We start from the raw sequence: 27,732 nt of genomic DNA, 5'->3' as shown, positions 1-27,732 counted from the left end.
ATTTTTATATTATTAGAAGTAGATCTTTGAGTTCCATCACTAAAGAGACACTATAGTCACCAAACAACTTTATCTCAATGAAACGGTTTTGGTGTATGGATCATGCCCCTGCAGTCTCACTAGTTACCGTATTTATCGGTGTATAACACGCACCTCATTTTAAGAAGGAAATTCCAGGAAATTTCCCCCCCTCCCATAGTATTCCCCCCCCCCTCATCCCATAGTGTTCCCCCCCCCATCCCCTTTCCATAGTATTCTCCACCCCCTCCCATAGTATTCTCCACCCCCTCCCATAGTGTTCCCCCCCCTTTCCATAGTATTCTCCTCCCCCCTCCCATAGTATTCTCCACCCCCTCCGATAGTGTCCCCTAGTGCACTTTCCCTCCCCTTGTCCCATAATTACTTACCTGTCTTGAAGCATGGGCCGGCTTCACAGCGCGCACCGCGGTACTGGAACTTCATTTTCAGGTTCCGGTTTCCGGCGGGACTAAAAGGAAGTGTGCACACTTCCTTTCAGTCCCGCCGGAAACCGGAACCTGAAATTGAAGTTCCAGTACCACGGGGCGCGCTGAACACCGGCCCACGCTTCAAGACAGGTAAGTAAATATGGTATATCGGCGTATAACACGCACCCGTCATTTTCCCCCTATTTTCAGGGAGAAAAGGTGCGTGTTATACGCCGATAAATACGGTAGTTCTCTTGGATTTAGGTGTTAAATTACTTTGTTTATGCAGCCCTGATGTGACTTACATAGCCTTACTAAACACTTCCTGTAAAGAGTCATCTAATGTTTACACTTCCTTTATTACAAATTATGTTTAATTTAGAATTTCTTATCCCCTGCTCTGTCTATAGCTTGGTAGAGCCTACAGGAGCCTCCCCTGTGTGATTAAAGTTTAATTCACAAAGCAGAAGATAAAAGCTTAAACAAATTTTTATTTCATGCAGGCTGGTTCAGTCTCAGCCAGGGAGGAGTGGCTAGGGCTGCATGGACAGAAACAAATGTGATATTACTCCTAAATTAAAGAATTCAGCATTGAGACTACAGCTGCATAATCTATTATAAAGCTAAAGTTGTTTTGGTGACTATAGTGTCCCTTTAATAGGTGGCTAATTTTATTATACACATGTTTAACAGAAGATGAAGAAAGGAACACCCTCCCCCCTCCCACCAAAAAACAAAACACAGAAATCCATGTATTTATCCAGAAGAATAATAGTTGATCTGAGGCATAAATTCACACATAATCCCTTATTTGAATTTATTGACATCACATGGCAGACAAGAAGGAATCCCAGAAAGGGTCAGTAGTTTAGCAGCACATTATCTTCCATTTATTTCCCAAAGCAGAGAGACCTACAATACATTATCTATCAGACGATTGAGAATCTGTTCGAGAAATGGGGAAAATCTAAACAATCTTTGGGAGGATGTCTTTAGGATAACTGACTAAAAGAAGACACTATTTTGCGTGTATTACACTGGTATAAGTGTATTTCCTAATACATTAACAGTCAAGGCAGAAGCCTTATAAAGGCAAAAAATCTTTACAAACTCATGCTCCGAATTGTCCATTGCACAAATTCAAGTCAGCCCTTTTTATCATTTATTCCTGAACATAGATAATAGGTTTATGAATAAAGGTAACACAGACAACATGAATACAGCCGGATTGTACTTTGCAAAAAATGTTGGTACATAGTAAAGATTTCCTACTATAACATGGCTAAATGTAATATCACTGTAAACCTCAGTGTAGTGTGTATCACAAATGGTCACTAAGGTAGCAGAATATTTCTGTTGGATTTATGTAGCAATTATTACCAACAGCTGAATTCTAAATACATTTGATTTACGCCATTCTGTTTTTGTGTACTGTATCATTTTAGATCAATTTGTTAGTTCTCTTTAAATAAAAGTGCCTCTCGAATACATAGAAATAGCTCTAAATAAAATCTAAAAAAATTATATATATGCCAAAAACAAAACAAAAAACTCAAGCAATGTACTAAATGTGCTTTTTAACTCCAGACGGTGTACTTTCAGTACAAAATCATTGTAACATTTAGGAAATTTAACTATCCAAGGACACATATGCAGATGTTACAGGGTTGTCCTGATACGTTGGTTATGATTTGCAAATCATAATGAATGGACATCATACTTTTTTTTTTTTTTAATGCTACAAATAAACAATTTTTCCTATAACTCAAAAAAAACACTTTTTTTTTTTTTTCTTCAAAGCAGTAGAAGAATTACTTTTTATATCAATGATACATTTTCTTTAACAGAATATTTTACACGTGAAAAAGCACACTTGGGAAGCCTATAACCAACATGCATGAGTTCATAAAACCATGATAGTGTGTTATGAATGGCAAACTAATATTGCATGTAATGACTGGTTAAAAAGATCTCTCTGAACTAATACTTGCATACTTGGCTACCGATATCAAACTGTATATGTCAGACAGACCTACCAGTCAGTAGCGTAATAAAAAAAATGGCTGCTTAATTAAGGAGTCTGAAACATTATATTGGCAACGGAGAAGAATTATTTTTATACTCCTCAATGTAGTCCATTCACGATCAGGTCAGTGCATTGGTGTGGCAATAAATAGGCCTTCATCTAGCAGTACAGCACAAGCATAATCTAGAGAGCTTGTTCGTTGATCTGCAGCTGGTCAGGATGAGCTGGAGAAAGAAAGATCAATAAAAGCTTTCAGAAAATATTTAAAAGATTCACTATTAAAAAAAATAAACTTTAGATGTGTGCCCCCCATTAAAAAAAAATATAGATGTTTAAAATCATGCCTAAACTTACTTGTAATCCACTGCTGAAACAGCCTCTTCTTTTTTTTTTTTTTTTTTAATTCTTTATTTTTGCGTGCATTAAAGTAACATTGATGCATTCATGGCCACAACGGCTCATATTCAACATGTCAAACAATTATAACATAGATGGCTGTCATATCATAGCACTGTTTTATAATATAGGGTTAACTCTAGAGGAGAAGGTCTGTGTTGGTAACATTAATGCCCTTGGTGAGGGTGAGGTGTGCCCGATGCTACTCTACTACTGCTTTAATAGCAAAGTTTAAGCCTTTTTTCCCCCTTTCTTTCATATATATGCCTACCACAAATGCCGATTTACACAACCTTTTAATGCTGATCATACGTAAATATCCTATTTGTACACCCTATTGGATGGAAAAATAAAGAATAAAAAAAAATTAATACAGTGCCATTTCTCAGAAATGACATTGGTCTCAGTCATAAACCTGCAGTGACAGGATATATGCACCATAACCACTAGGATTACGTGACTGTGGTGCATAGACTATACAGTTAACCAGTGTATTGTGATCTATTTATAAGTCCTCAACTCCAAGCCAAATGTATGGCTTTGAGATGCCAAATGTCATGACCGAGCAGAGTTAATTCATAAACAGTTTTCCTTTACTGGCAGGGACCCAATTTCATTAATGCAATATACACATTTGTAGTGAATGATATAACTGCCGATTATATCCTCTTCTTAAACCAAGAACCTATTTCCATTAGAGTAGGACATCAAACTATTTACATTGAAAATCTCAGGGTACTAGGAACCAATGTGATTACTTTCTCTCACACACGCTCAAACACTTCCAGCTATATCACAGTCAGTGAGTTCTGTTTTACAAGGCACTTAACTCTCCAATATCCAAAAAGCACTTTCCTATGAGCTTTATGGAACATTTGTCCAGAACAAAATAAAGCAAACAAATTATCCCCACAATGCTGAAGGGCTTTTTGTGTGAAGAGTCTGTCCTTTTTATTTCATTTTACAGAAAGGAGCAGCTTTCAATTAAATAGTTCCTAGAACCCTTTTGCGAGAGGGAACAATTCCAACATATTATGCCCTACTGGACTCTATAAAGGTCCTCCCCGCTTTCAATAAAACATTTCACTTACCTGAAATCCAGCATCAGACGAAGTTCCCGGTGCGGTTTTTCCGTGCCACACCAAGTACCAATCACAGGCTTCACTTAAGAAGCCTGTGATTGGACCATTTCGCCGGCTCAGAATGCATGCGCATGTTCTGGGCTGGCAAAGGTAGGGAGGTTTTTTTAAAAAAAATAAAAAATAATGAGCACAGAGGGAGGGAGGAACCAGAGCAGAATGGGAGGGGAGAGCTAGCTTCCCCTTGCAGGCGCTCTGCCTGAAAAGGGAATAATTTGATGCACAGAATTGAGAGAGTTCTGGGCTGCCTAAGTCATGTGTGCTGGTAGTGCAACTTGCCCCAGGCACATAATTACCAATATCAATGGATGTGTAGCGTTTCAAGATTTAACACTGCACATCCAGGCTCCTACCACCATGACCACTTCAAATCAATGAAGTGGTCATGATGGTTGGAGCAACCCTTTAAGCTTCAAACATCACCTGGTCAATCAGGTCGGTTTTGTTTCTTCTGGTATTTTAGGTCAGTGTAGCTAAGCTGCCTTGCAAAGACTTGTCAATCAGCCACATTTGGGAAAACTGATCTGTGATTGGACAGCTACATAAAAGTTTACAATCTAGATAGGGTCCTCGCTGCCAGTCCCGTTTTTCTTAGGCTAAGATCAATCTTGATAATCTCAACTAATTGATAGGGAAGCATTGGGAGACTAGTGTGCATGCGTAGTAAACTGCTCTATGCAGCAGCATTTGATTGAGAACTAAGTTTGACTCAGTTCTCAAGGTGGAAGCGCCTTTAGTGGCTGTTTGGAATACAGTCAATAGACGTGTGTTAACCCTGCAATGGGAAACGGTTTTCGATAAGAGTCTTTATGATTTTAACCTGATGCTGACTGCATTAAAAACGTATGCCTGGGGGGGCGGGGCTGTACCGCTGAGCCGATCGGTCGCACGCCTACAGAGCTCCTGCAACATTAAGCTTGAAACCCGACTAAAATCACTAAAATACACGGCAAACTGACTCATATCCTGGAAACGGGACGCTGTAGGAGAGGCAGACCTGCTCCGCTAACGGCATCCTGAAGCAACGGTAGAATCAGAGACACTCCGTGGATTGCGGCCTAGTAGAGCGGAGGACGGGGTGGACGGCCGCCGCCCTGTCTTACTGCCACAGACCGAACTCTCGCTTGCCAGAGAAAGCTACTGCAAGACCTGATCTCTCCCCCCCCCCCCCCCTTTTGGACCGGTGGGGGTTATCCCGGTCCCCCCCGGCTGCCCTGCCTACCCTTGACACCAACAAGAGGCGACCGCTGAGAGGGCATAAACAGCCATGCGCTTCAATAAAATGGCCGACGCACACCTCGAGCCAAAGCTAACTGAGCAGCCTACAGCACAAGCGACACACACAAGCCTGGAGCAGCGGCTGGATGAGCTCTTTGCCCGCTTCTGGGCACAGCTGGAATCTCGAGCAGAGGCCGCCCAAGCTCGGAGCTGGAGGAGACCACGACGGGGAAAGGAGCAAGTAACACAGGTACACCCTCAGGGCACTCACACCAAAAAAGCCACAAACACAAGCAAACACAGCCCTCCTGGGCCGAGGGCCAAAACTCGGAACCCAGCGCATCGCCCGCCACGACAGGCAACCCCCCGCCACAAGCGACGTGAAAACACCCGGTGCCACTGCCATACCCCACACGGGGAGAACTTAGGCTCAGACAAGTGCCCCCGAGTCGGTGGCCACTCAAGGCGGGCCCCTCGCAAGGTCTGGAGGATTGATCCATGGTACACTGGCCCGACATCACCACAGGAACACGCATATCGATTCCCGAGCATCGGCGTGGGGTGAGCAGACTAACCCAAGCCCAGGACTGATGGACTGTTGCCAGCCGCCACCGTTAACTGCTACTATGACCCGCATATATAATTGCTGCCTCCTTAGTCCTAGATGTCCAGGACTCTCGATCCCAGACTAAATGCAGGGAAAGCTGGGTCTTTTCACCTTTGGACATTGGCTAGATACTATGTCAGATCAAATCGGCGGCCTACTGGTTATTTAATAAAAAAAAAAAAAAGCTTGCTGCAAACCTAACGTAAAAAATGCTACCTAGTAGTTACCCTACCTTATAGTCCCACATGAATGTGCAAAATGTCTGCCATCACTGGCTACTTGATATACCTTGCTCTTAGTGTGTCCCACTTTATTACTTACCAGGCAGTCTCCCTCCTGGTGCCCACAGCAATGTTTAGCAAGCCTACTGTATACAATCGCATAGTATAAGCTACTACATTGTACCTATCATCTAACGGAGCTCCATGTTAACATTTTATGCTACCCATGCTTATCTTATGCCTAGCGGAACTCTCCAGTTGCAACTAAATGGTTAAAACCTGTTATATATATAAAAATGTGCATGATCCTCAAATGTCACTTCACGTTTAAACATATTGAACTGAAGCTTGTCCATGATGCTGTGACCTATAGAAAGCTTGTTTGTAATTTTCATAACTGCACGACCAAAATAAAGAATTTAAAAAAAACCAAAAAAAAACGTATGCCTGCGTAGCTTTCGACATGTTTTAATGTTGTATAAAGCCTAGCATACCGATGATACATGTTTATTTAGCCTGCTAGACACTGTTGATTCACCCGTTTCAAATTATTTTTACTTACTTAAAAATGTGCATCGTCTATACCTGCCATGCCTTTATTTTACTATGTATGACATTAAATTACTTGTCTATGCTTTGTGGCATCGAAAGTATGCATGTTCCTACTTATATGCACTACAAAATAAAGATTGAAAATTTAAATAGAAAATAAATTAAGCACACTGTACCACAAAGTAAGTTTAAAAAATATCTCTCTCTTTAAAGGAAGTATATAGGAAGGCTGTGTAAATCACAGGCAGATGAGTCAACTTTTTTCAAATAATTGCAATGTGTGAATTTGTAAAGGGACCATTCAGACACTATACTATATCATCATCTCAGTGAAGTGATTCTAGTGTTTGGCAGTGCTCTTTCATTTAACATTACACCGCTTTTAGTGATTTAATGGTAAACAAGAGTCCCCAGCATCCAATCTCCTCTATGCTGCTTGGGCTACTGAGGAAGCATTAGCCTGAGCAGCAAAGGGTGGCTGTGATAAGCTAAATTTGGTCAGTTGGCACTCTTAGCCAATCACAGTGGCTAAAAAGAAGTGTGTAATCTCTGCCTTAGCCACACCTTTAGAGGATGCAGGCCTATAGGAAGCTACATTTAGTGTCAAACTGCTCAAAAATGGTTTAACACTGAATTTTAGGCCCACTAAAACAGTTTATTATTTTTTTTTTAAAGTTTATTTCAAACAGACTCTAAAGCAAGTCTAAAGTAAAAAAAAAAAAAAAAAGCTGTGTAAGGTTTATATTCTAACCTTCTGTGTCTGTGATATCTTGCATCTCTTCATCTTCATCCTCCTCATCATCTGGTTCTCCGGCCAACTCTTTTGCAATCAGCTGCCGAGCCAGTTTAATATTCATGGCTTCATTGTAATGATGCTTTCTTTTCATTTCAAATTCCTTTTTTTTTTCTATGAGATGTGAAGATAAGAAACAAAACATCAGTCTCAACTATGTCTGCCAAGGAGGTGCAATCTTAAACTACTTAAGTAGGTCAGAAAACCACCAATCTACAATCATAGCACATATTTGAATTACATTAGCTAACCCCATGTGAACAGGGATTTGCTATAGGAACTGAAAGGCAGCTATAAAGGTCAGACCTCGACATATAGAACAGCAGCCCATCAGTGAAGCAAAATAAATAAAATAATTAGATTAAAGAATTAATAAATAAAATCTTTAAATTAAGTTGTGGCTGCTCTTCCCTCTAATGCTGGTCATATATATATATTTTTTATTTTTTATATACAGTCGCATGCGTTACACAGAGTCATAAATTAAAAACAATATGGTTTAATTCTAAAACACATTTAACTCTTACTTTACTGGAGTAAAAATGTGCCACATTAAAAATATACAACAAATATGTTTTTGTAATGCTATAATGCAATAGTCACCGGTTAGGTGAACTGGGTCAACGCAGTCAGGGTTACCCCTTTCCCCTCACGGGTTTCCCCCCTCAAGCTCCACATATTTTATTTGGTGGAGATGGATGATCTCAGCCAATCTAATTTTTTATTTTTTAAATAGAAAAGGCATTGGCAGGTTAGTGTACATGTGTGGCAGTCTCTAAGAAGATCTCTGAGACCAACTGAATAAAATGCAGAACGGCAATTTTTTTCAACTACTGCGTTAAAAGGGGGCACTAGGCACTATTTGTGTTTCACACTGCACACAAACAATACTAACCACTATAAGAGTGTATCGATGGGAAGCTCCTTTAAGAGCTTTATATATAGTGCACTATACATAAAGTACTTTTATTTATCGCTTCTGCACTTTAAGAAGTTTCACAGTGATACATTTTGATAGTGGTTAATATGTGCCACATTAAGCCGAACTGAATACAAGGGTCTATGTACATGCAGTGTCACTTGGTGTGTATGAATGCAGGGATGTACCAGGAGTTAAACACAAATGCTCACTATTATAAAAGAAAATAACTATTTTCCTGGACCATAAAATATGTATTGAAAGTTGAAGTGGTCACTTCTCTGATTTGGGTATGACCCATGAGATAACTGAAAGTCATATATATATATATATATATATATGATAAACAATACACAAGATCCAGCGCACTCTCCTATCTACTAAACAGCAACTTCAATGTTTACAGATTGTATAAGTTTTTAAAAACTTTTTTTTAAAAAAAACACCTAATCTAGGCAAAAAATAATGGGGATTTAGTTACATTATATGATCATACATTGCATAAGCCTGCCACAACGTCAATGCCACAACCTTTTAAAAACTTATACAATCTGTAAACATTGAAGTTGCTGTTTAGTAGATAGGAGAGTGCGCTGGATCGTATATGGCCCCCAGCAGCACCCCATTTAAGCATGTTCAGGTGAGTGCAACCACCCCCCCATGTTATATATATATATATATATATAGTTTTACATATTTGTTCATAGCAGCAGGGCACACACAAAATACAGATAACTTTAAACCCTGTATTGCCATTAGAGCACATGCACAGGTGCACGGAGCACGGAGGATCTGTCAATCTCAGAGAAGTGCCAGTTACTTTTAAAAGCCAAACATGCCAGCACCTCTCTCTTCTGGAGTCAGCTCTTCATCTTCTTCCTCTTCACTGCTATCTTCTTGAACCAAGAATTTAGGCTCCGTTCCCTCTGCTGCTGCTAACCTGCAACCATATTAACACAATAAACACATGACATATTTAAGAACTTAAATATTAAAACCATTTGCACAGTGGAGGAGCAAATAGAGAAAATATAAACAAATAGCATGCAAGGAATTGAAAGTAAAGAGGAACAGAAGGAAATGAGATTTCAGGTTGGAAGAAGGGTTAGAACAAGAATTTTATCTTTTAATGGTGGAAACATTTTTATGCAAAAATAAACAAATATGTGAAATAGCCCAAAAGATTAAGCTGCATATGTTTTACGCCTCCTAGGCTCTGGACTAATCAGAAGTTTGAGGTAGCTCTCCAGCTGTAGTGGAGTTAAAAGTCTAGTGGTGGTCAGTAATCATCCTAGAATTGTGTGTGTGCCTGGGTGTATTACAGGAGTTATATTCCAAAACAACAGAAGACCTAGGTTTGCCATTGCTCATCAACAGAACTTTCAATTATTCTAAACTTGCAACCTTTGCTTTACGGTCAAGCTGTACAATTAGCACTGTGACTTACTTTCTAGCCAACACATCTGCAGTCATTGCTTCATTGGACTCTGAATCACTCATGGCTCCTTCATCATCATCTCCATCACCAACCATCCTGAGAAAGAAATAAAATGTAAAAAATATATTACACGAATCACAGCACCATCTCAACAGAGCCTTAAGAAACAGCATATATCAATGACTTTACCAGCTAATACACACAGGCAAATAATTCAAACACATCGAATTTCTTTAGGGCATTCTTACAGAGTGAGTTCGTACCTTACCACTATTTTTTTATTGAAAGTACAGTATCAATGTGATGTTTAAAACATTTGTTCCCTTGATGGTCTAGCTATGGTGGCTATTATTTCCTAGAACTGTGAGGAGCTCTGGTGCTGAACTATATTTTGTTTTTCTGTCTGGACTATGTGGCAGCAAAGTGTATGCGCCTTTCTTTGGATATTGTCAAAGAATATTTGTAATAATGTAGTCTGTGGAGTATGAGGGAGTGTGAAGAACGTAAAGTGACTGACTAGGGTGAAGGCCTTTAACCAGAATGGAATGATCAGTGGACACAACCAAAAGGTAGAAGACATTAAATGCTACGGGAATATGCTTTCTGGGACCAGTTTCTGGAAACCAACAGTCTCTCTGGTCTTCCCAGCTTCATTCAATGCACAGCAGCAGGGTATACCACAGGGATTAACTGACTGCTTCAAACACCGTCTAAGGTACATGTTTATGGCTGAAGGATCTTGTCATATACGAAAGGTAGGGATAGGGTTTTCTATTTGTTTTTTTCATGTATTTATTAAAATAAACAATTTCTTTAGGTCCTGCCTTGCATAGGCTTCTCATTGATCTGAATTGGTAAGTATGTAGACTGGACAACAACAGAAAGTCTGGTCGGGGTTAGAAGGGGAGGGCTTGCAGAGGCTTCAGACAAGAGAACTGCAGCTTTTACATGCAGTTTGTTTTGGGGTACATATACTTTATAGTGTATTTTATTTGGGCAATTAGGTGCCCCTTTAACCTTTTTAATATATCAAATGAGGCGTTTCATTCCTCCTCTCTGTTTTTTGCACAGGTTTCACTCCAATCTCAGTTTACGTTTTGTGTCTATGTTAAGAAGTGTTAGGTATTGGAAATTTGAACAAAATTTGAGCGTTTTACTTTGTTAGGGGAAGAGGAATAATGTAGACACAAAGTAGAATGTTTTTAAACTTTTTTTGTCTAAACTCCTTCTGAGAGGGGGAGAAGGAGTGATGTGTACCACGTAAGAGTATCCACGTACAAAAACTAAATGCCAAATGACTGGCCTGTGATGGCAATATGACCCATGATATGCAACTGGTTGGGAGATGTGAAACATTCACCTTGATGTCCTACATGGTAACTTCTAATTGCAATCAAACTACTAGACATCAAGGGTTCAACTAACTGAAATACAGATGAAAGCCTGTTTGTATTTTACGGCTTGTCCAAGAGCACATAGCATGAAGGGAGTAATTATTTGACATACTGCCTGTTTCCACAGCACGGATATTTAATGGAGCACACATGCGGGTTTGGGACATGGGGATGTTCCTATATAGATTCCACAACTACTCTGAAATTATGTTTACCTGTGATATGGTGTGCTAGGTTCATCAATTTTCATTAAACCGTAGTCTTTATCAGAAGGATGATACGTAGCTAGGATATTCATTTCATCCCATTTCTGGGACTTTTTACTAAAACAAAGAATATTTATAAAATGTTAGAAACTTGCCAATTCCTTAAAATTTCAATAAACAATGCAAATAGAATATTGTGGCATTTTGAAGATTATTGTATAAATGTAATTTAGCAATTGTTTTAGTATAATATGAACAATAAATGTCACACCTAGAACAGGTCTATCAATTAATGTTTGTAGATGCCATGTGCAAACTAAGAGAAATGCTTTGATTCTGGAGGTGAAGTCATACGATTTACAAATAATCTCATCACCAAATCTATACACCAAAACGTGAAGAATAATCCAAGCACCATAATCACTACAGTGTGTTTTAGTAGTTATGGTGCCAGGAGTGCCTTTGCACCACTTACTGTAAGTAGTCAAACCATTTTAGAACGGATTGACATCTTATCTGGTGATCAATGGGTACAGCTCCCCTCCACTAAAGCTAAATGAGAGCCAGAAGGTGAAAACGATGAGATATGGGAGAATTGTAATTCAGAAACACTTCAAGGATCATTGTTTCTTGTCCATCATATAGTTACATAGCTGAAAAGAGACTTGCGTCCATCAAGTTCAGCCTTCCTCACATATGTTGTTGCTGTTGATCCACAAAGCAGCAATAAAACCCAGTCTGAAGCGCTTCCAATTTTGCAACAAACTAGGAAAAAAATGTCTTCTTGACCCCAAAATAGCAGTCAGATGTCTCCTTGGATCAAGCAGCTATTACCCCACTAATTAGAAATGATATCCCTGTATGTTATGTTTTTGCAAGTATTTATCCAATTGCAGTTTAAACATCTGTATAGACTCTGACAAAACCACCTCTTCAGGCAAAGAATTCCATATCCTTATTGCTCTTACTGTAAAAAAAACAAACTTTTCTTTGCCTTAAATGAAATTTCCTTTCTTCAAGCCTAAATGTGTGACCTCGTGTCCTACGTATAGCCCTGTTTATGAATAGATTTCCAGATAATGGTTTGTACTGGCCCCGAATATATTTGTATAATGTTATATTATCCCCTCTCAGGCGCCGTTTTTCCAAACTAAAGAGATTTCATTTTTTTAACCTTTCTTCATAACTAAAATGCTCCATTCCTTTTATCAATTTTGTAGCTCGTCTCTGCACTTTTTCTAGTGCCATGATATCTCTTTCTTTAAAACAGGTGCACAAAATTGCACAGCATATTCAAGGTGTGGTCTTACCAGCGATTTATAAAGAAGCAAAATTATATTTTCATCTCGAGAATTTATGCCCCTGTTTATACATGTCAAAACCTTACTGGCCTTAGCAACGGCAGATTGACATTGCATATTGCTGCCTAATTTTTTGTCTATAACAATTCCCAAATACTTCTTGTGTGGTTATCCCTAGTTCACTACCATTTAGGGTGTAAATTGCTTGTGCATTCTTAACCCTCGAAGTGCATAACTTTGCATTTCTCGTGTTAAATTTCATCTGCCATTTTAGTGCCCATTCCACCAATCTATCCAAATCCCTCTGCAGCAAAGCAATATCCTGCTCCCATTTTATTACTTTACAAAGTTTTGTGTCATCTGCAAACACTGATACATGGCTTTCAATGCCCATTTCAAGATAATTTATAAATATGTTAAATAGAAGCGGTCCCAAAACAGAACCCTGAGGGACACCGCTTACCAATTTTGTCCAGCTTGAAAATTTACCATTAATGACAACTCGTTGTACTCTATCCTTAAGCCAATGTTCTACCCAAGAACAAGAATATTCGTGTAGACCAATTTCTTTTAGTTTGAAGACTAACCTATTGTGAGGAACCATATCAAATGCCTTGGCAAAATCCAATTAGGTCACATCCACTGCAACACCCGGATCTACACTTCTACTTACTTCTTCGTAGAATGCAATTAGGTTAGTTTGACATAACCTATGTTTCCTAAAACCATGCTGATTATTGCTAATAACACAGTTCTTCCCAATGAACTCCTGAATATTATCCCTTAATAGCCGTTCAAATAATTTCTCAGTCACAGAAGTTAAGCTCACAGGTCTATAATTTCCAGGTAAGGATTTTGAACCCTTTTTAGGAACAACATCTGCCTTCCTCCAATACAATACCTGAAACAAAAGAATCTTGAAAAATTAAATACAGAGGTTCACTTTTTTCCCCACTGAGCTCCTTAAGTACTTGTGGGTGGATACGGTCAGGCCCCGGAGCTTTATTTACATTAATTTTCTTTAATAGCTGTAGCACCTTGTTTCGAGTTATCCAATCACAAGTTATCTGCAAGTTTGTTGCAGCAATCATTTGCTTATCTCTTGCCATATGACCCTCATTAATATATACTGAAGAAAAATGGTGATTTAAAATGTCTGCCTTTTCCTGGTCTTCATTGACTAACAGACCTATCAAATTTAAAGGGACACTCTAGGTACCAGAACCATTTTCATGTCCATCATACACCAGGCAACAGCCCGTAATATATAATTTGCTGTAGCAACATAACTTATCATTGGAATGAGAACATTTTGATACTGGGAAGTTTTGCAACATTTGTTTTACTATTACTGGTATTGCTTGACGAAATGGTAACTTGAATTTATTGAACTAATAACATCTGGGTCCATTTCAAAGGTGGTTAAGAACTTTACCCTTATCGCTATAAGGATACTAAAGTTATGTTTTTGTACATCCATGAAGCAAAGACATTCTGTTAAACATACTACCACCAGGCATTATATTCAGTTGTAACAACTAGAGAGCTATCAACAAAACACAAAAAGATCTGTAGCAGTACCCAGCATTAAAAGGTGCAATTTATTTAAAAAAATTAAATAAAATAAATAAACCCACACAAGCATTTTCAGATACTTATGTGAATTAAGCGATTTATTGCCAGTAGCCTGCAAAGAATCCTTGCAAGCAATGGGACTATGGGCAATCCTGACTGAGAACATTATTTTGTCTGAAGAAAAAAAAAAAAAACCCATAAGAAAATACACAGCCCCAAAACAGGAGGATACATTGTTGTAAAATGTGTTCTTGTTCCCCAACAATATAAAAACTAGTGTTCTACCTTTTTAACCAGATCTGTTAGTTACTTATTAGTTTTAATGATATAAAACCAAACACAAATACTGTACATAATTCTTAATTTTATTTCTATATTCTTACATCAAAATAATGTAACAGTCACACAGACAGCATAAAGGACAACATATGTATGCATGTAACTTTGCAATGTTAAGAGGTTTTTTGAATGGAAATAGTGTAGCTATTTTGAATAGAACACAGAAAAACAGGAGTCTGTGTTGCACAAAGAGGTGAATCACGAGAAAATACCAAAGCATTGGTGTACAATCAGCAAACACCCATCTGTGGGACCAGCTTCCTCCCAATAATGAGTTGCCCAGAGGCACGAGATATTCAGCATCCCATGAGGGCAGGAGATACCCAGACACAGTACAAACACTGGTAAATGGCTGCCTTTCTGAAGAGCTGGAATGAGGAGGCTTGCCGAACCGTTAGCTAAAATTTGGCTCCACTTTTTATCAAACCCATGCAGGAGGATGGTACAGCCAGTAGTCTGGTAAGGGCTGAAACCGTCTGCTAGTACGGAACAGAAAAGGAAGCTTTGCGCATTAAGTGCGCAGAAGCCACAACCCTGGTAAAGGCTTTTGGGAGATTGCCTGGGAAAGTAATCAATTTCACACTCTGGCAGCTTGGATGTCCACATGTTGCAATATCTGTCAAAGAAAATACACAAAAATGTATTCAAGTTTGCTAAAGGTAGCAGCGGTAATGCTGAGAGGGTAGAGTAGTCCACAAGTGCCACCATCTTGTCCACTGTGGAAATAGATGATTGCATGTTAGGATGTGTTTCCGTAGGACTCCCAGACCTGGGATAATCCCCACTGGTCCAAATGGGGTGAAACAGGGGCTCTGAATTTAACTGCAATCTCACTGAGGCTAAAGGAGAGTGGCGGCCTTTCCCACACTAATTCAGCAAGGAGGTTTCCAATATGTCATGGCTGTACAAAGATAAAAAAAAGGCTGCTTGAGATGTGCCAGCGTGGTCATCAGGGATTCCTAGATTAGACAGTGACTTATTTATGGAGTCAAATCGGTCTTATTAAAGGGGGGGAACAGAGCACTATAGAGGAGCTCTTGCACTGGGCTTCCACCAAGCCCCGCCCCACCCCCTCCTCTTTTTATAAAATATGGGTTTTTTTTCTACACAGTTTTCAACAAAAAAAACAACACCTAAATAACAGATGTTTAAGAATTATTAATGCGGAGGGCGTGGCCTGGAAGCCGAGGAAGATGGCAGCGTGATTCCTGAGCTCCCTTCCAGGCTCGACTATTTTCAGCGTTTATCCTCGCCAAAAGCACCTTTCTGCCCCGACAATGGGCAAATCTCACAAGGCAACACCGGCCACCAAGTCTGCTGACACTCCCAGAGGAAGCAGCCATCATTCCCTGAGGCAATACCTGATCGCCCCGGCGGACCCGGACACGCAGGCCTCCAACGACTCTGCGGCCTCCGAAGGGCCTTTCCCGCCATCACCACACAGGGGGGAGACTCTCACCGGGACCCCCCTAGGGGATACCCCAGCCACCCACCCTGACTGGATGGATATCCTGCGCAACTTGCCTACGAAGGAAGACCTGCGAGCGGCGAACAGCGAGCTCCGCTCCTCCATCACGTCGGAGCTGCAGGCCATGAGGGAAGAATTTTGCGGCCTACGCCAGAGGGTCTCTCAGCTTGAGGCGGACTGCGACCACATGTCATCGGCGCAGTCCGCAACCGCAGACTCCCTGCAACTCAGCACCCTCCAAATCCGACAAATGGCTTACCATCTAGAAGACCTCGATAACCGGGGCAGGCGGCAAAACCTAAGGATTCGTGGTGTGCCGGAAGAAGTAGACGACACAACCCCAGTACAACACACCCTTACGGGCCTATTCAATAACCTACTGGACAGACCACCACAGGCCCCACTCGAGATAGTGAGAGCCCACAGAGCCCTCAGACCGAGGGGACCGCCTGGGGGCATCCCCCGAGACATAATATGCTGCCTAGCCAATTTCCAACAAAAAGAGGAGATCCTCCGCAAAGCAAGAGAACTGGGCAAGGTACTACTAGACGGCACGGAGATCCAGCTATACCCGGATCTGTCACCCACTACGCTAGCATACCGCAGGGCTTTGCGCCCTTTCACCAGGCAGCTACAATCCAACAAAATTAAATACCGCTGGTGTTTCCCACACGGACTCCAAGTACAAACTCCGAAAGGCCCTTTCGAAATTCGAGAAAAGAACGACATGGAAGCTATTGCGAGAGAGCTGCAAATAACACCAGCTTCCTTAACCTGGCCTGACCCCCTGATGCTTTACACGCCCGCCCAGAGAACCGGGAGACAGGCCGCCGGATCCCAGATACCAAGGACCACACGCCAACAGGCAGCAGGCCCACGCGGCCTATAAACGGACATAACACCCGAACGGCACCTGTCCCAGGGACTTTGGGCCCGGCAACGGGACGCCCACTTCATCGAGCTCCACGCAGCCTCTACCGTGATGACTGCGGCCCAGACGGTCCATCTCGGACCTTACTACCCACACCTGGAACTGTTGACACCGCCACCCACCCCTACTCACAGACCCCCTCACCCAGCAGGGAACCACGACCCCGGGGCGCTGATCCAAGTAACGAAGAGCTCAAGGAGGCCCTAGAGACCGCCACAGAGCGGGACACACCAGCTACAGACTCTGTTGCACAACCACGGAACCGACTTGGGTTACCCCAGGCCTCAGGGCCGGACAGGACTGCATGGAGCAAGTGCTCTGGGGGACTCTATCTCACTGCCTGAGAACCGCAAGTACAAACCTAACACCGGCCTCGCGGCCCAGGGGCCTACCCACTCCTGAAGGGGGACCGGGGGGAGGGATAGGCTGGGGTTACAGCTAAACGGGAGCGGGATGGGGGGGATTCCCTATGTACGCTATGCAATTGTATACGGAGACCGGGGGCTGCGGGGCGGGCTGGGTCACCGTCTCCTCCTTAATAGACCCGTGACGACCTTATCAGGAGCGGGCCGGGGGGACGGGGACCCGGCGCGCCCGGGCCTCCGAGAGGGTGGGTGGGGGAGGGAGAAACCCGGAGATGGAACACTGTCTGAGGGGGAGACACAGGGCCTTAGGAACGAGGGCCGCAGACCGGACCGGGCAGCCGCACCCCCCGAGTTGACCTGCGATGACCTACCCAGGAGCAGGTGGGGGTGCGGGGCCCTGGCCCGCTCGGGCCCTCGGATGGCGAATGGATTACAATCATCGTGTCCCCGAGAGGACAACACGGAGGGGGGGGGGGGGGACAATATAGAGTAGCCCACTCGGGCCCCACGACACGGACCTCGAGAACACAACACTGGGCGGCCTGGGGGCTGGGCCATCACGACATGGGATAGGTGCCACCATATCCTAACGCCTGTATTCATATTTAAATGTAAATTTTAATACATGTTTACTGTTATTGTGTTTAACTGCTTTATATACTGTTGCTTGCTGTTGCCGAAATGCATCTGCCCCTCACACCTCAGGCGAGGACACGCATACTTATGCTATAGCTACTGACAGAGCCACGAAGGAGACATAAGGGACACCGACTGCGTAGGACGAACAGGGTTGACAAGAGATCACAAGGTGACTTGCCCACGACAGTCCGCACGCAGCGGGACCACGGTTTACCCAGAGGCCTAGGCCTTCCTCCTACTCCCCCAAGAGACAGGCGCCACGCAAAGGCGGCCGAGACACTGGGCCCCCTACTAGGCTCAGGTCTTAGGGACCGCCTGGACGCCACACTCTAACGCCTCTGACGCGGCGGAATCCCACAAACCTAACCCCTAACCCCCTCACACAGACGCTACATAGACCCCTTACTAACTGACGACCGACGGACTGACGGGTCCTAGAGATGTCACTCACACCGGCCAACCTTACGATCCTATCCCTGAATGCGAGAGGCCTGAACAAGCCTGAACGCAGAGCAGCTGCTCTACGGGACTTTCACGCGGCCAGTGCGTCCATAGTGTACATACAGGAGACACATTTCAGAGAAGGGTCCAGACCCAAACTACGGGACCACCGATACACTGCAGGGTATTTTAGTGATTACCACGGTGGCAAGGCAAGAGGTGCAGCAATACTCATACACAAAAGGGTACCCCTCCAGGAGACAGGAGTCCAAACGGACAGGGAAGGTAGATATGTGTTTATGAAGGGGACAATAGCGGGCCAGACGTACACGTTCGCCAACGTGTACGCCCCCAACCAGAGACACCATAGGTTTTTCTCACAGACTCTCCGCAAACTGGCAGCATTCACTGAGGGCATACTAGTCTTGGGCGGGGACTTCAATCTGACGCTAGACCCGAAATGGGATTCATCCACCGGCACCTCACAAGTCCCGACCCAACACCTATCCACAATCAAAACTCTCCTCGTTAAATACAAACTAGTAGATAGCTGGAGGGCCCTCCACCCGGACGAACGGGATTACACATTTTTCTCACACCCACACAACACATACACCAGGATAGATTACTTCTTCCTCCAACACTATCACCTACCACTGGTCCTACAAACTGACCATGGTACGGCGACGTGGTCAGACCACGCCCCGGTGACGCTCACACTGGCCTCACCACTATTCCGTCCCAGAGTGGCCAAGTGGAGACTCAATGAATACCTCCTGTCTGATCCCACTGTCAAAGCGGACATAGCATCGACCCTCAGGGAGTACTTCTCCATCAACACACCCGACCAAACGACCCCGACGATAGTATGGGAGGCACACAAAAGTGTAGTCAGGGGCCATTTCATCAGGCAGGGCGCCACACAGAAAACATTGAGGGAGAAGAGAATGACCACACTCCTAGCAGACATTCAGGCCATAGACACCCTCAACAAAACCCAACAGACACAAGCACAGCAGGAACAACTGCTTTCGTTACGAAGGGACCTGACCAAACTACTACAAACTAGATACCACAGAGACGCGCTGCGGCATAAGGCATTCTTCTCGTTACACGGCAACAAGAGTGGCAGACTCCTGGCACGGATGCTTGCTAAACGCAGACAACAGACATATATTGACCGCATCCGCGACAACAAGAACACACTACACAGACTCCCCGCCAGGATACTGGAAGTAATCAGGTCGTACTATGCCGACCTGTACGCACTCCCGAGCCCGACATCAACACAGGCAACCACGCGACTGTCGGAAGCAATTGATAATTACCTTGCCAACCACACTATACCCACACTAGACCGGGACACGGCAACCTTACTTGACGAAACAATCACACAAGAGGAGCTAGCCGCGGCTATCAAACGGACGGCACCAGGCAAAAGCCCGGGCCCTGACGGTCTCCCGCTGTGCTACTATAAGGCATATGCCGACATACTGTACGCCCCCCTGGTTGAGGCGTTTAATGCCATAAGGGAGGGACACTGCTTCCCCAAGCAAACACTGGCGGCCCATATCACCATCCTCCCTAAGGAGGGCAAAGATGTAGAACACTGCGGGAGTTATCGACCCATATCCCTCATAAACTGCGACCTTAAATTACTAGCTAAAATATTAGCCACAAGACTGCAGGCACACATACCCACACTGGTACACCCGGACCAGGTGGGATTCGTGACGGGGAGAGAGGCCAGGGATAACACTATACGCACCCTCACGCTGATACACGGAGACAAACGCAAAAGAAGCAACCTTCTCCTGCCGTCGACAGACGCGGAGAAGGCCTTCGACAGAGTCAACTGGAACTATCTGTTCCGGACACTGACACACGCCGGCCTAGGCCCGGGTATCATGGGGTGGATAACAGCTCTCTACTCACAACCCTCAGCCCAAGTGATAATCAACGGGGCGCTATCAGCGCCATTTGACATTCTCAATGGTACCCGACAGGGATGCCCTCTCTCCCCGTTACTCTTCGTCCTGGCTCTCGAACCACTCATGGTATCGATTAGGGATAACCCCGACATAATGGGAGTCCAGGCAGGGATGAACCACCATAAAGTAGCAGCGTATGCAGATGACCTGCTTTTCTATGTAACAAACCCGGAAGTATCCCTTCCCAATATTCTGAAAGCCTTTCGGGACTTTGGGAAGATCTCCAACTTCAAAATAAACCTTGCGAAATCATACATACTGAACATCGACATCCCGGAACACAGGGCGACACAGATGCGCCACCAATACACATTCCAGTGGGCTACACATAAAATTAAATACTTGGGTATTTGGCTCACACGAAAAGCAGGAGACATACTCAGGGAAAATTTCTACGCGATGCACACACGGTTCCGCACTGAACTACAGGAATGGGCACACCCCCACATCTCGTGGCTAGGTAGGATACAGGTAGTTAAAATGAATTTCCTCCCCCGCCTCCTATACCTCCTACAAACCATCCCCATCACGATCCCTCGCACGTTCTTTACCACACTCCGCACAGCCCTGGGCAGATACGTCTGGAACGGGAAGCGGCCGAGACTTAGACACACACTACTGACACAGCCGAAGGACAGAGGTGGCCTGGCCTTACCAGACTTCACCCTCTATTACAGAGCTTGCCACCTTCTTAGGATAATAGAATGGACCAAACCGGGGGTTCAGAAACAATGGAAACAGGCAGAGGAACACGACGCAGGTGCCCCAATCTCAACACTACCTTGGCTGCCCCCAGGGATAAGGAACGAGAACAAGAAATGCTCCCCATACATAAAAGCGACTCTGCAGGAGTGGCACAACTCTAAAGGGAAACACGACCTATCACCGTACCCATCGCCCCTACTCCCCCTGATACACAACCCGAGCTTCCCTCCTGGACTGGACCCTAGAGCGTTCAAATACCTCATACCTGACCCACTACCTAGACTCAAACACGTCTACAAGACGAGCGGACTAAAAACACTAAGGGACCTAGGAGGGGAAGGGGAACACAACCTCTTGACGCGCCTCAAGTATAAACAGATCCAGACATACACCGCGACGCTCCCGCAGGGGCCCGCACTGACAAGAGCCCCCACATACTTTGAAGACCATTGTCTGACCTCAGACCCGCTGACACACGGAGTATCCCTCATGTACACCTCACTCCTGACACGAACGCAGGCTGCACAGCCTAGCTTTATGGGAAAATGGGAGGCAGCACTGGGACGCACATTCAGTAACGCGGAATGGGAAAAAATATGCTACTTGACGCACCACTGCTCCACTTTTAGTAAGACCCAAGAAACAGCGTACAAACTGCTCACTCACTGGTACTGCACGCCCGCCGCATTGAGCATGCGTATCCCTGACTGTCCCCCAGAGTGCTGGAGATGCGGCACGGAAAGGGGCACGCTCCTGCACATCTGGTGGGAATGTAACAAGATAACCCAGTATTGGAAGACCATACACAAAATCATTAGGCAATTTTCAGACGACCCACCACCTTTCAGCCCAGCCGAAATGCTACTACATCACACTAAAACCACTCGATCCGCATACAAACGATCAATGACAATTCGTATCCTTAACATAGCCAAAACAGTCATCCCACAACACTGGAAAAAAGAGAACACACCCCCGTTGGGGGCGTGGTTCACTCAAATGGAGGAACTAAGATCTCTGGAAGAACTCCACGCCACTGCAAACAACACATACCAGACTTATCTCAACACATGGACGCACTGGCTGCTGAGAGCGACAACTCCAAATTTCTGGGCGGAACGCGAACCCGGGGAGGGGATTGCACCAGGACGATCTGAGGACCCAGACGCTGACTGACCTAGCTCACCTGACACCCCCCGCCATAACCCATAACCTTTGACTGGCCACTGGTCACCCGCGGCCCGCGACACCCGGGGGGGGCATACCCTGCCTGGGCCTCGGGGATCGCGGAGGACCGGGGTAGCCCATATATCACCTCCCCGTCATGCCGTGACGCACACGCAGGGGATCAGAACCGGAAATAGACTACCTACTAGGACACAGACTGGACGGACCACAGGGACGGTAGAGACTGATACGACACTGACCACGCACGACCAGGGGGTAACGACCCTTCATTGTACCGCACAGGGTCAAGGAGGGACCGGCGGGTCCACGTAGCACACGGGACCTGAGAACCCACATCCACTAACGACCACGCAAACGTTGTTGGCCACGACAACCGCTACTGACACCCTCTAGCACGGCCCAACCATCAAACGGAATCCACCACACGGGGGGCTTCGGACCTCAGTTGACGCTCTGTTACACAAGACCAACACCCCACATCCGTACAAACACATATTACACCCAGGGATGCACATTTAACAGGCTAATTTGAGGTTATGTACATGTCTACGCAATGAATATGCCAATGGAGATCTGCGTATCTCACAGTTCAAAGCTAATCTGAAGTAGTACGCATGACTACATACTGTATTTGCCAATGGAGACCTGCGTGTCTCACAGTTCATAGTTAAATGGATGATATATACTTGTATTACGTTCAGTGAGTCAATGGAGACCTGCGAGTCTCACAATTTACAGCCATAGTGATGTGGAACGTATATTTTTTGCGAATGAAACAATAAAAATATATTTACAAAAAAAAAAAAAAAGAATTATTAATGCAAATGGATAGATGATATAAAACCTATTTACCTTGAGATACAATTAGTTTGTTCTGACATGGTACAGATGACTCATTTTTTGAGGGCTGTTTTTCAAAACTAAAATGAGAGCCTGTCAGGATCGGGACAGGGATCCAACACGCAGAGTACTAACAGTAGAAAGGTACGTATACCGGGCCTTAGAATGGCCGGACTAACGTACAGAGAATAGTCAGAGACAAGCCGAGGTCGAGGGAACGAGAAGACAGGTAAGCGAGAGACAAGCCGGGTCAGAGGGATAACAGAGATAAGCAGAATAGTACAACAAGCCGGGTCAGAACCAAAGAGAATACTAGAATACAAGAGCACTGAGTGACTAGACAAGCTAGAACCACGACAGGGCAATGAGCTGACGAGTGAAGCAAGCTTAAATACCCTGAGTCCGAAGAGTAGACACGCCTCAGCTGAGTGCTGATAGGATAAAGCCAATAGAGTGGCAGGTCGCTCGGGATAGCGTCAAGACGTCACGTATCGAGCGTCATGTTAGAAAAGGAAGCGGATCCCTTGCGGCCAGCGTTAGAATGACTGGATGGACCGCGAGAACCGGGAGATATGGCGTGTCTAGACGGATAAACAACTAAGTCTCTACCCTTCTCAAAGGTAGAGACCTCAGGTACCCTGACAGAGCCATTCTCTAACGCTATAGTTCTAAAAATTTATTTTCCGCAAAGAAAGGGAAACTTCACGTGCTGGTTTACAACGCTGTATAAAACAAAGATTTATCGAAACCAGTTTAAATTGCACAAGTTTAGATAAAAGTTCACTAAACAGACTAACCACATTGACAGATTTTTATTTTATACCCACGTGGTTTTTACATGTTTTGGTACTTTACTATGGCTTGACCAAATTTGTGACTGTGGAGTTCTCTTTGCATTTGGCAGCCGAATTGCAGGCACAGAGCATCTTCACGGGTATTGTCCTTGTTGCTACTGAAAGTGGAGCTACAGTCTGACAGACATAAAGGATAGCAGACTAGCACAGCCTTTTGTACCTCTGATGGCCACACTGCATGAAGAGCATCTTTCTTACACTAAGAGTACAATGAATACAGTCCTAAAGAAGGTTGTGTGTTGGCTAGTCTGGCACATACAGTGCCTTGATTTAAATAGACAGCTTTATATTATTTAAGTTGCACATTTTTAAATAACCTGTGTAGACAATTTGCAACACCGTTTCTATTTGTGTGAACAATTGATTAGCCATATTGCATTTATTGCATCATTATTCAGAAAAGGTTAGATATGTATTACCCACAAATTGGATACTATTCGTTTGGTTTTTTTTTAAATTTGCATTTATGCATATAATACATTTAACAATTGGATGCTTTAGTTGTATTATTTTTTTGTAAAAGAAATCATAACTAGTGAAGTGACCTCGGTACATTTTTTTAAAATCTGTTTAACGGACATTCTAAAATGGTGTGGTGGTAGATATTGCAGTAAGCTTTCAGTAGCCCAGGGATTGAATGTGGGAGCAATGCACATACCTCAAAACTAACAATGACTTTGTACAAACTGATTTAACCAAAGTTAATGGCAACTGCAACTTTTATGAAAAATTCTGGCTCTACAAGCTCTCATAAGAAAAAGCTAGAAAGGAGCCTCAACATCCACTTAGGCTACGTCAATTACCTTCAGCAAAATGGATGGAGCCAGGGGCTTTTTCTCCATATAAAACTGTGGAAATAAAAGCTATATTTAGCCATTAGCGCTAATTAAGAAATAAAAATGAACTTTAGAAAGCTCGAAGACCAGCAACTTAGGCACCTACCACCAAGACAGCTTCCCACAAATGATAGAATAGAACTACAGAAAAGAAATGGTGGGGTATCATTCACATCAGCTGTAGTCACAATGGCTGCTAGTGTGTCAAGGTGACACTTTGCAGAAGAAATGGTATAACAGATTGCAAACTAAAAATCTTTTTGCCACATCAATGTACGGATTAAACACATACACTACAGAAGGTGAACTTTAAATATAACCAATCTTACATTATAGGTAGATAATATTGCACATCCTAAATGCCTGTACAATCCTTGCAATAACAGTCAACATAGCAAGGCATGCAGTGTTATTTTTATTTACATAAGGTGGTCAATAAAGAAACAAAAAATGTTTAAGGACAGGTAGCCTAGAAAGGATGTTTTGGGAATTAGACAACCAGTTTTCACTTTATAGGCCAAGTATTCCCCCATAAATTGTCCCATATTCTTCAATTCTCCTGTAAGGTCTCTAAAACTTATTTCAGTGATATTTTTCATATATAGTGAAAGAAAAAAGAATTTGGACAATCTGAAGTGCAAACAGAAGAAGATTGGAGGGCTCTTAAAGACCATAAAATAAAGTTGTATACAAGTCTTTTTACAGCTGTGGCAGGTACTGATGGATGTCTGTTGTTGACCAACACTAGTTTGGATTGAAGATAAAAAGCACCCTCTTAAACAATCACATTTAAGCACACTGTCAGCTTTCAATCTCAGTATAATACATAAACCAAACAGATTTACAAGTGATGATGTTTCCAACCTGATTGTTATTTATGGATTAAACTGTGTAACAATAGATGCAAAACTGCTCCAGCAATATTCATTTTGTAAATGTCAGAGACAATCCTGTCTATTATTACCATAAGTGGTCATGTCTGGGAGGACGTGCACAACCTACACACAATAAGTTAGGATGTGTTCTCAACCCTGGGAAGTCACACCCCACGAACCAGCTGACAATCCCTATGTACTACATACAGCAGACCCCACAGGTAACACTATAAGCACATCATTGGACTATTACTCTATAAGGACACATGTGTAGGAATGCAGTTTATGGGATCCCTGCTGGCTGAGGATAATAAGAGTTGAATCTGTGTATAGGAATGCAGTTTGTGCTGGCTGAGGATAATACGAGTTGCATGTGTGTATAGGAATGCAGTTTATGGGATCCCTGCTGGGATGTGCTGGCTGAGGATAATAAGAGTTGCATGTGTGTATAGGAATGCAGTTTGTGCTGGCTGAACATGATGAGAGTTGTGTGTCGGTGTCCCTGCAGGCCGTGTACCCCATGCAGCCCTCTATCCCACAACCTCTGATCGTCGTCCCCCTCTTGCTGCGGCTGTTGCCGGTTGGTGACCCGGCGCTCGGGGGGCTCAGACTCCTTGTTTTTCAGGATGCTTTTGATCGGTCTCGGTGTGTGCGCCGCCATGTGTCCGATCTGGGGGGAATCCGAAAACACCGCACCGACACACCAGCACAACCACACCGGCAACGCCCCCTGCCCGTCACCGCCCGCTACGTCATCGGCGGTAACTGACACTGCGTGACTTCCGGCATGGCCTAGCGGGCGCCCGCCGAGTGCTGAGCACTAGAGACGGCACGCGCAGTCATCCCCTGTCTAAACTGGACTGGTGTAGCCATACAGAGCGCGGTGTTCTCCCACTCTGGTGGATAGATCTCTACAGTTTGTTGTGAATCGCGCTGATGATGTAACGCGGTCGCCATGGGAACCCGGGGAGAAGGTGTCCGCGCGCAGTTTTCACACACAGCGTTTGAAGGAAGCAGGAGCTCTCTGATTGGGCGAACAAATAAGCGTCACGTGCTGCGATCATCACACCGCTACTGTATCTGGTGACGCAGGAGGAGGTTACCCTGCGGGTGTGTTTTTTAATAGCCCGTGTGCGTCGTATTCTTGGAGCAGATAGCCATTCATCAATGGGACACGCAGGAACGAGGCAAACCAATACGCAAACACCGCTAATTTAACATACCTACCAAGTGTCCCTGCCTGGGGTCCAAGTCCCTCTGTCTCTGTTTTCTATCCCCATGCCTCTCTTTCCCAGGAGCTCCATGTGTCTATAGTGTCTCTCTGCCCATGGCTAAATAACCATTTAAACACTCACAACCTCGCGCTGGCTCCAAACCGCCTTCTCAGTCGTTGTTGCAAGTGGAAACCTAATGTGCGACAAGCGGCACGCACACATTGAGCACAATGTTTTCCTATGGACATTTAGAAGACGCTGGACGTCCTCATGCAAAGTGTGCAGATGTCAAGCGTCATTTCATGTTAAAGGAACACTATAGTGCCAGGAAAACAAACTAGTTTTCCTGGCACTATAGGGTCTCTAGGGCCCCCCTCCTGCCGGGCTCTAGGTTGAGGAAGGGGTTAAACACATACCTTTTCTCCACCGCCGGGCTCCCTCGGCAGTGGGTACTCGCCACCTCTGTCATTGGCTGAATGCGCATACGCGACAAGAGCCTATGTTTACAGCAGAAAGGGTTAATCCTAGATGGACCTGGCACCCAGACCACTTCATTAATCTGAAGTGGTATGGGTGCCTATAGTGGTCCTTTAACTCTACACCCCTAAACACACTCTCTACAAACACTACATCACCTATACACACACACACACTATAGTCTGTATGCACACACTTACTACATCCCCTATACACACATTCTCCACAGCCCCTAGCCACATATGCATTACATTACACCACAAACACAATACGACTAAAACCGACCTTATTACACAATACCACACCACAATCATCTCACTCTATACACACACACAATC

The 27,732-nt window shown here is 44.0% G+C and overlaps 1 protein-coding gene across 1 annotated transcript; it reads right to left on the bottom strand.

Annotated features, from left to right (window-relative positions):
* Nucleotides 1-1,238: 1,238 nt before the first annotated feature.
* On the bottom strand, nucleotides 1,239-26,517 carry PPP1R2 (protein phosphatase 1 regulatory inhibitor subunit 2). Its single transcript, XM_063442759.1, has 6 exons — nucleotides 26,246-26,517; nucleotides 11,365-11,472; nucleotides 9,765-9,851; nucleotides 9,163-9,257; nucleotides 7,357-7,512; nucleotides 1,239-2,696 (listed from the first exon to the last, which is right to left on the bottom strand). The coding sequence occupies exons 1-6, from the start codon at nucleotides 26,362-26,364 to the stop codon at nucleotides 2,656-2,658; spliced, it is 606 nt and encodes a 201-aa protein (XP_063298829.1). The 5' UTR covers nucleotides 26,365-26,517; the 3' UTR covers nucleotides 1,239-2,655.
* Nucleotides 26,518-27,732: the final 1,215 nt, after the last annotated feature.

Source organism: Pelobates fuscus, chromosome 2 (genome assembly GCF_036172605.1).
Source record: "Pelobates fuscus isolate aPelFus1 chromosome 2, aPelFus1.pri, whole genome shotgun sequence".
Taxonomy (NCBI): domain Eukaryota; kingdom Metazoa; phylum Chordata; class Amphibia; order Anura; family Pelobatidae; genus Pelobates; species Pelobates fuscus.
This window is presented reverse-complemented; position numbering and strand designations above follow the sequence as displayed.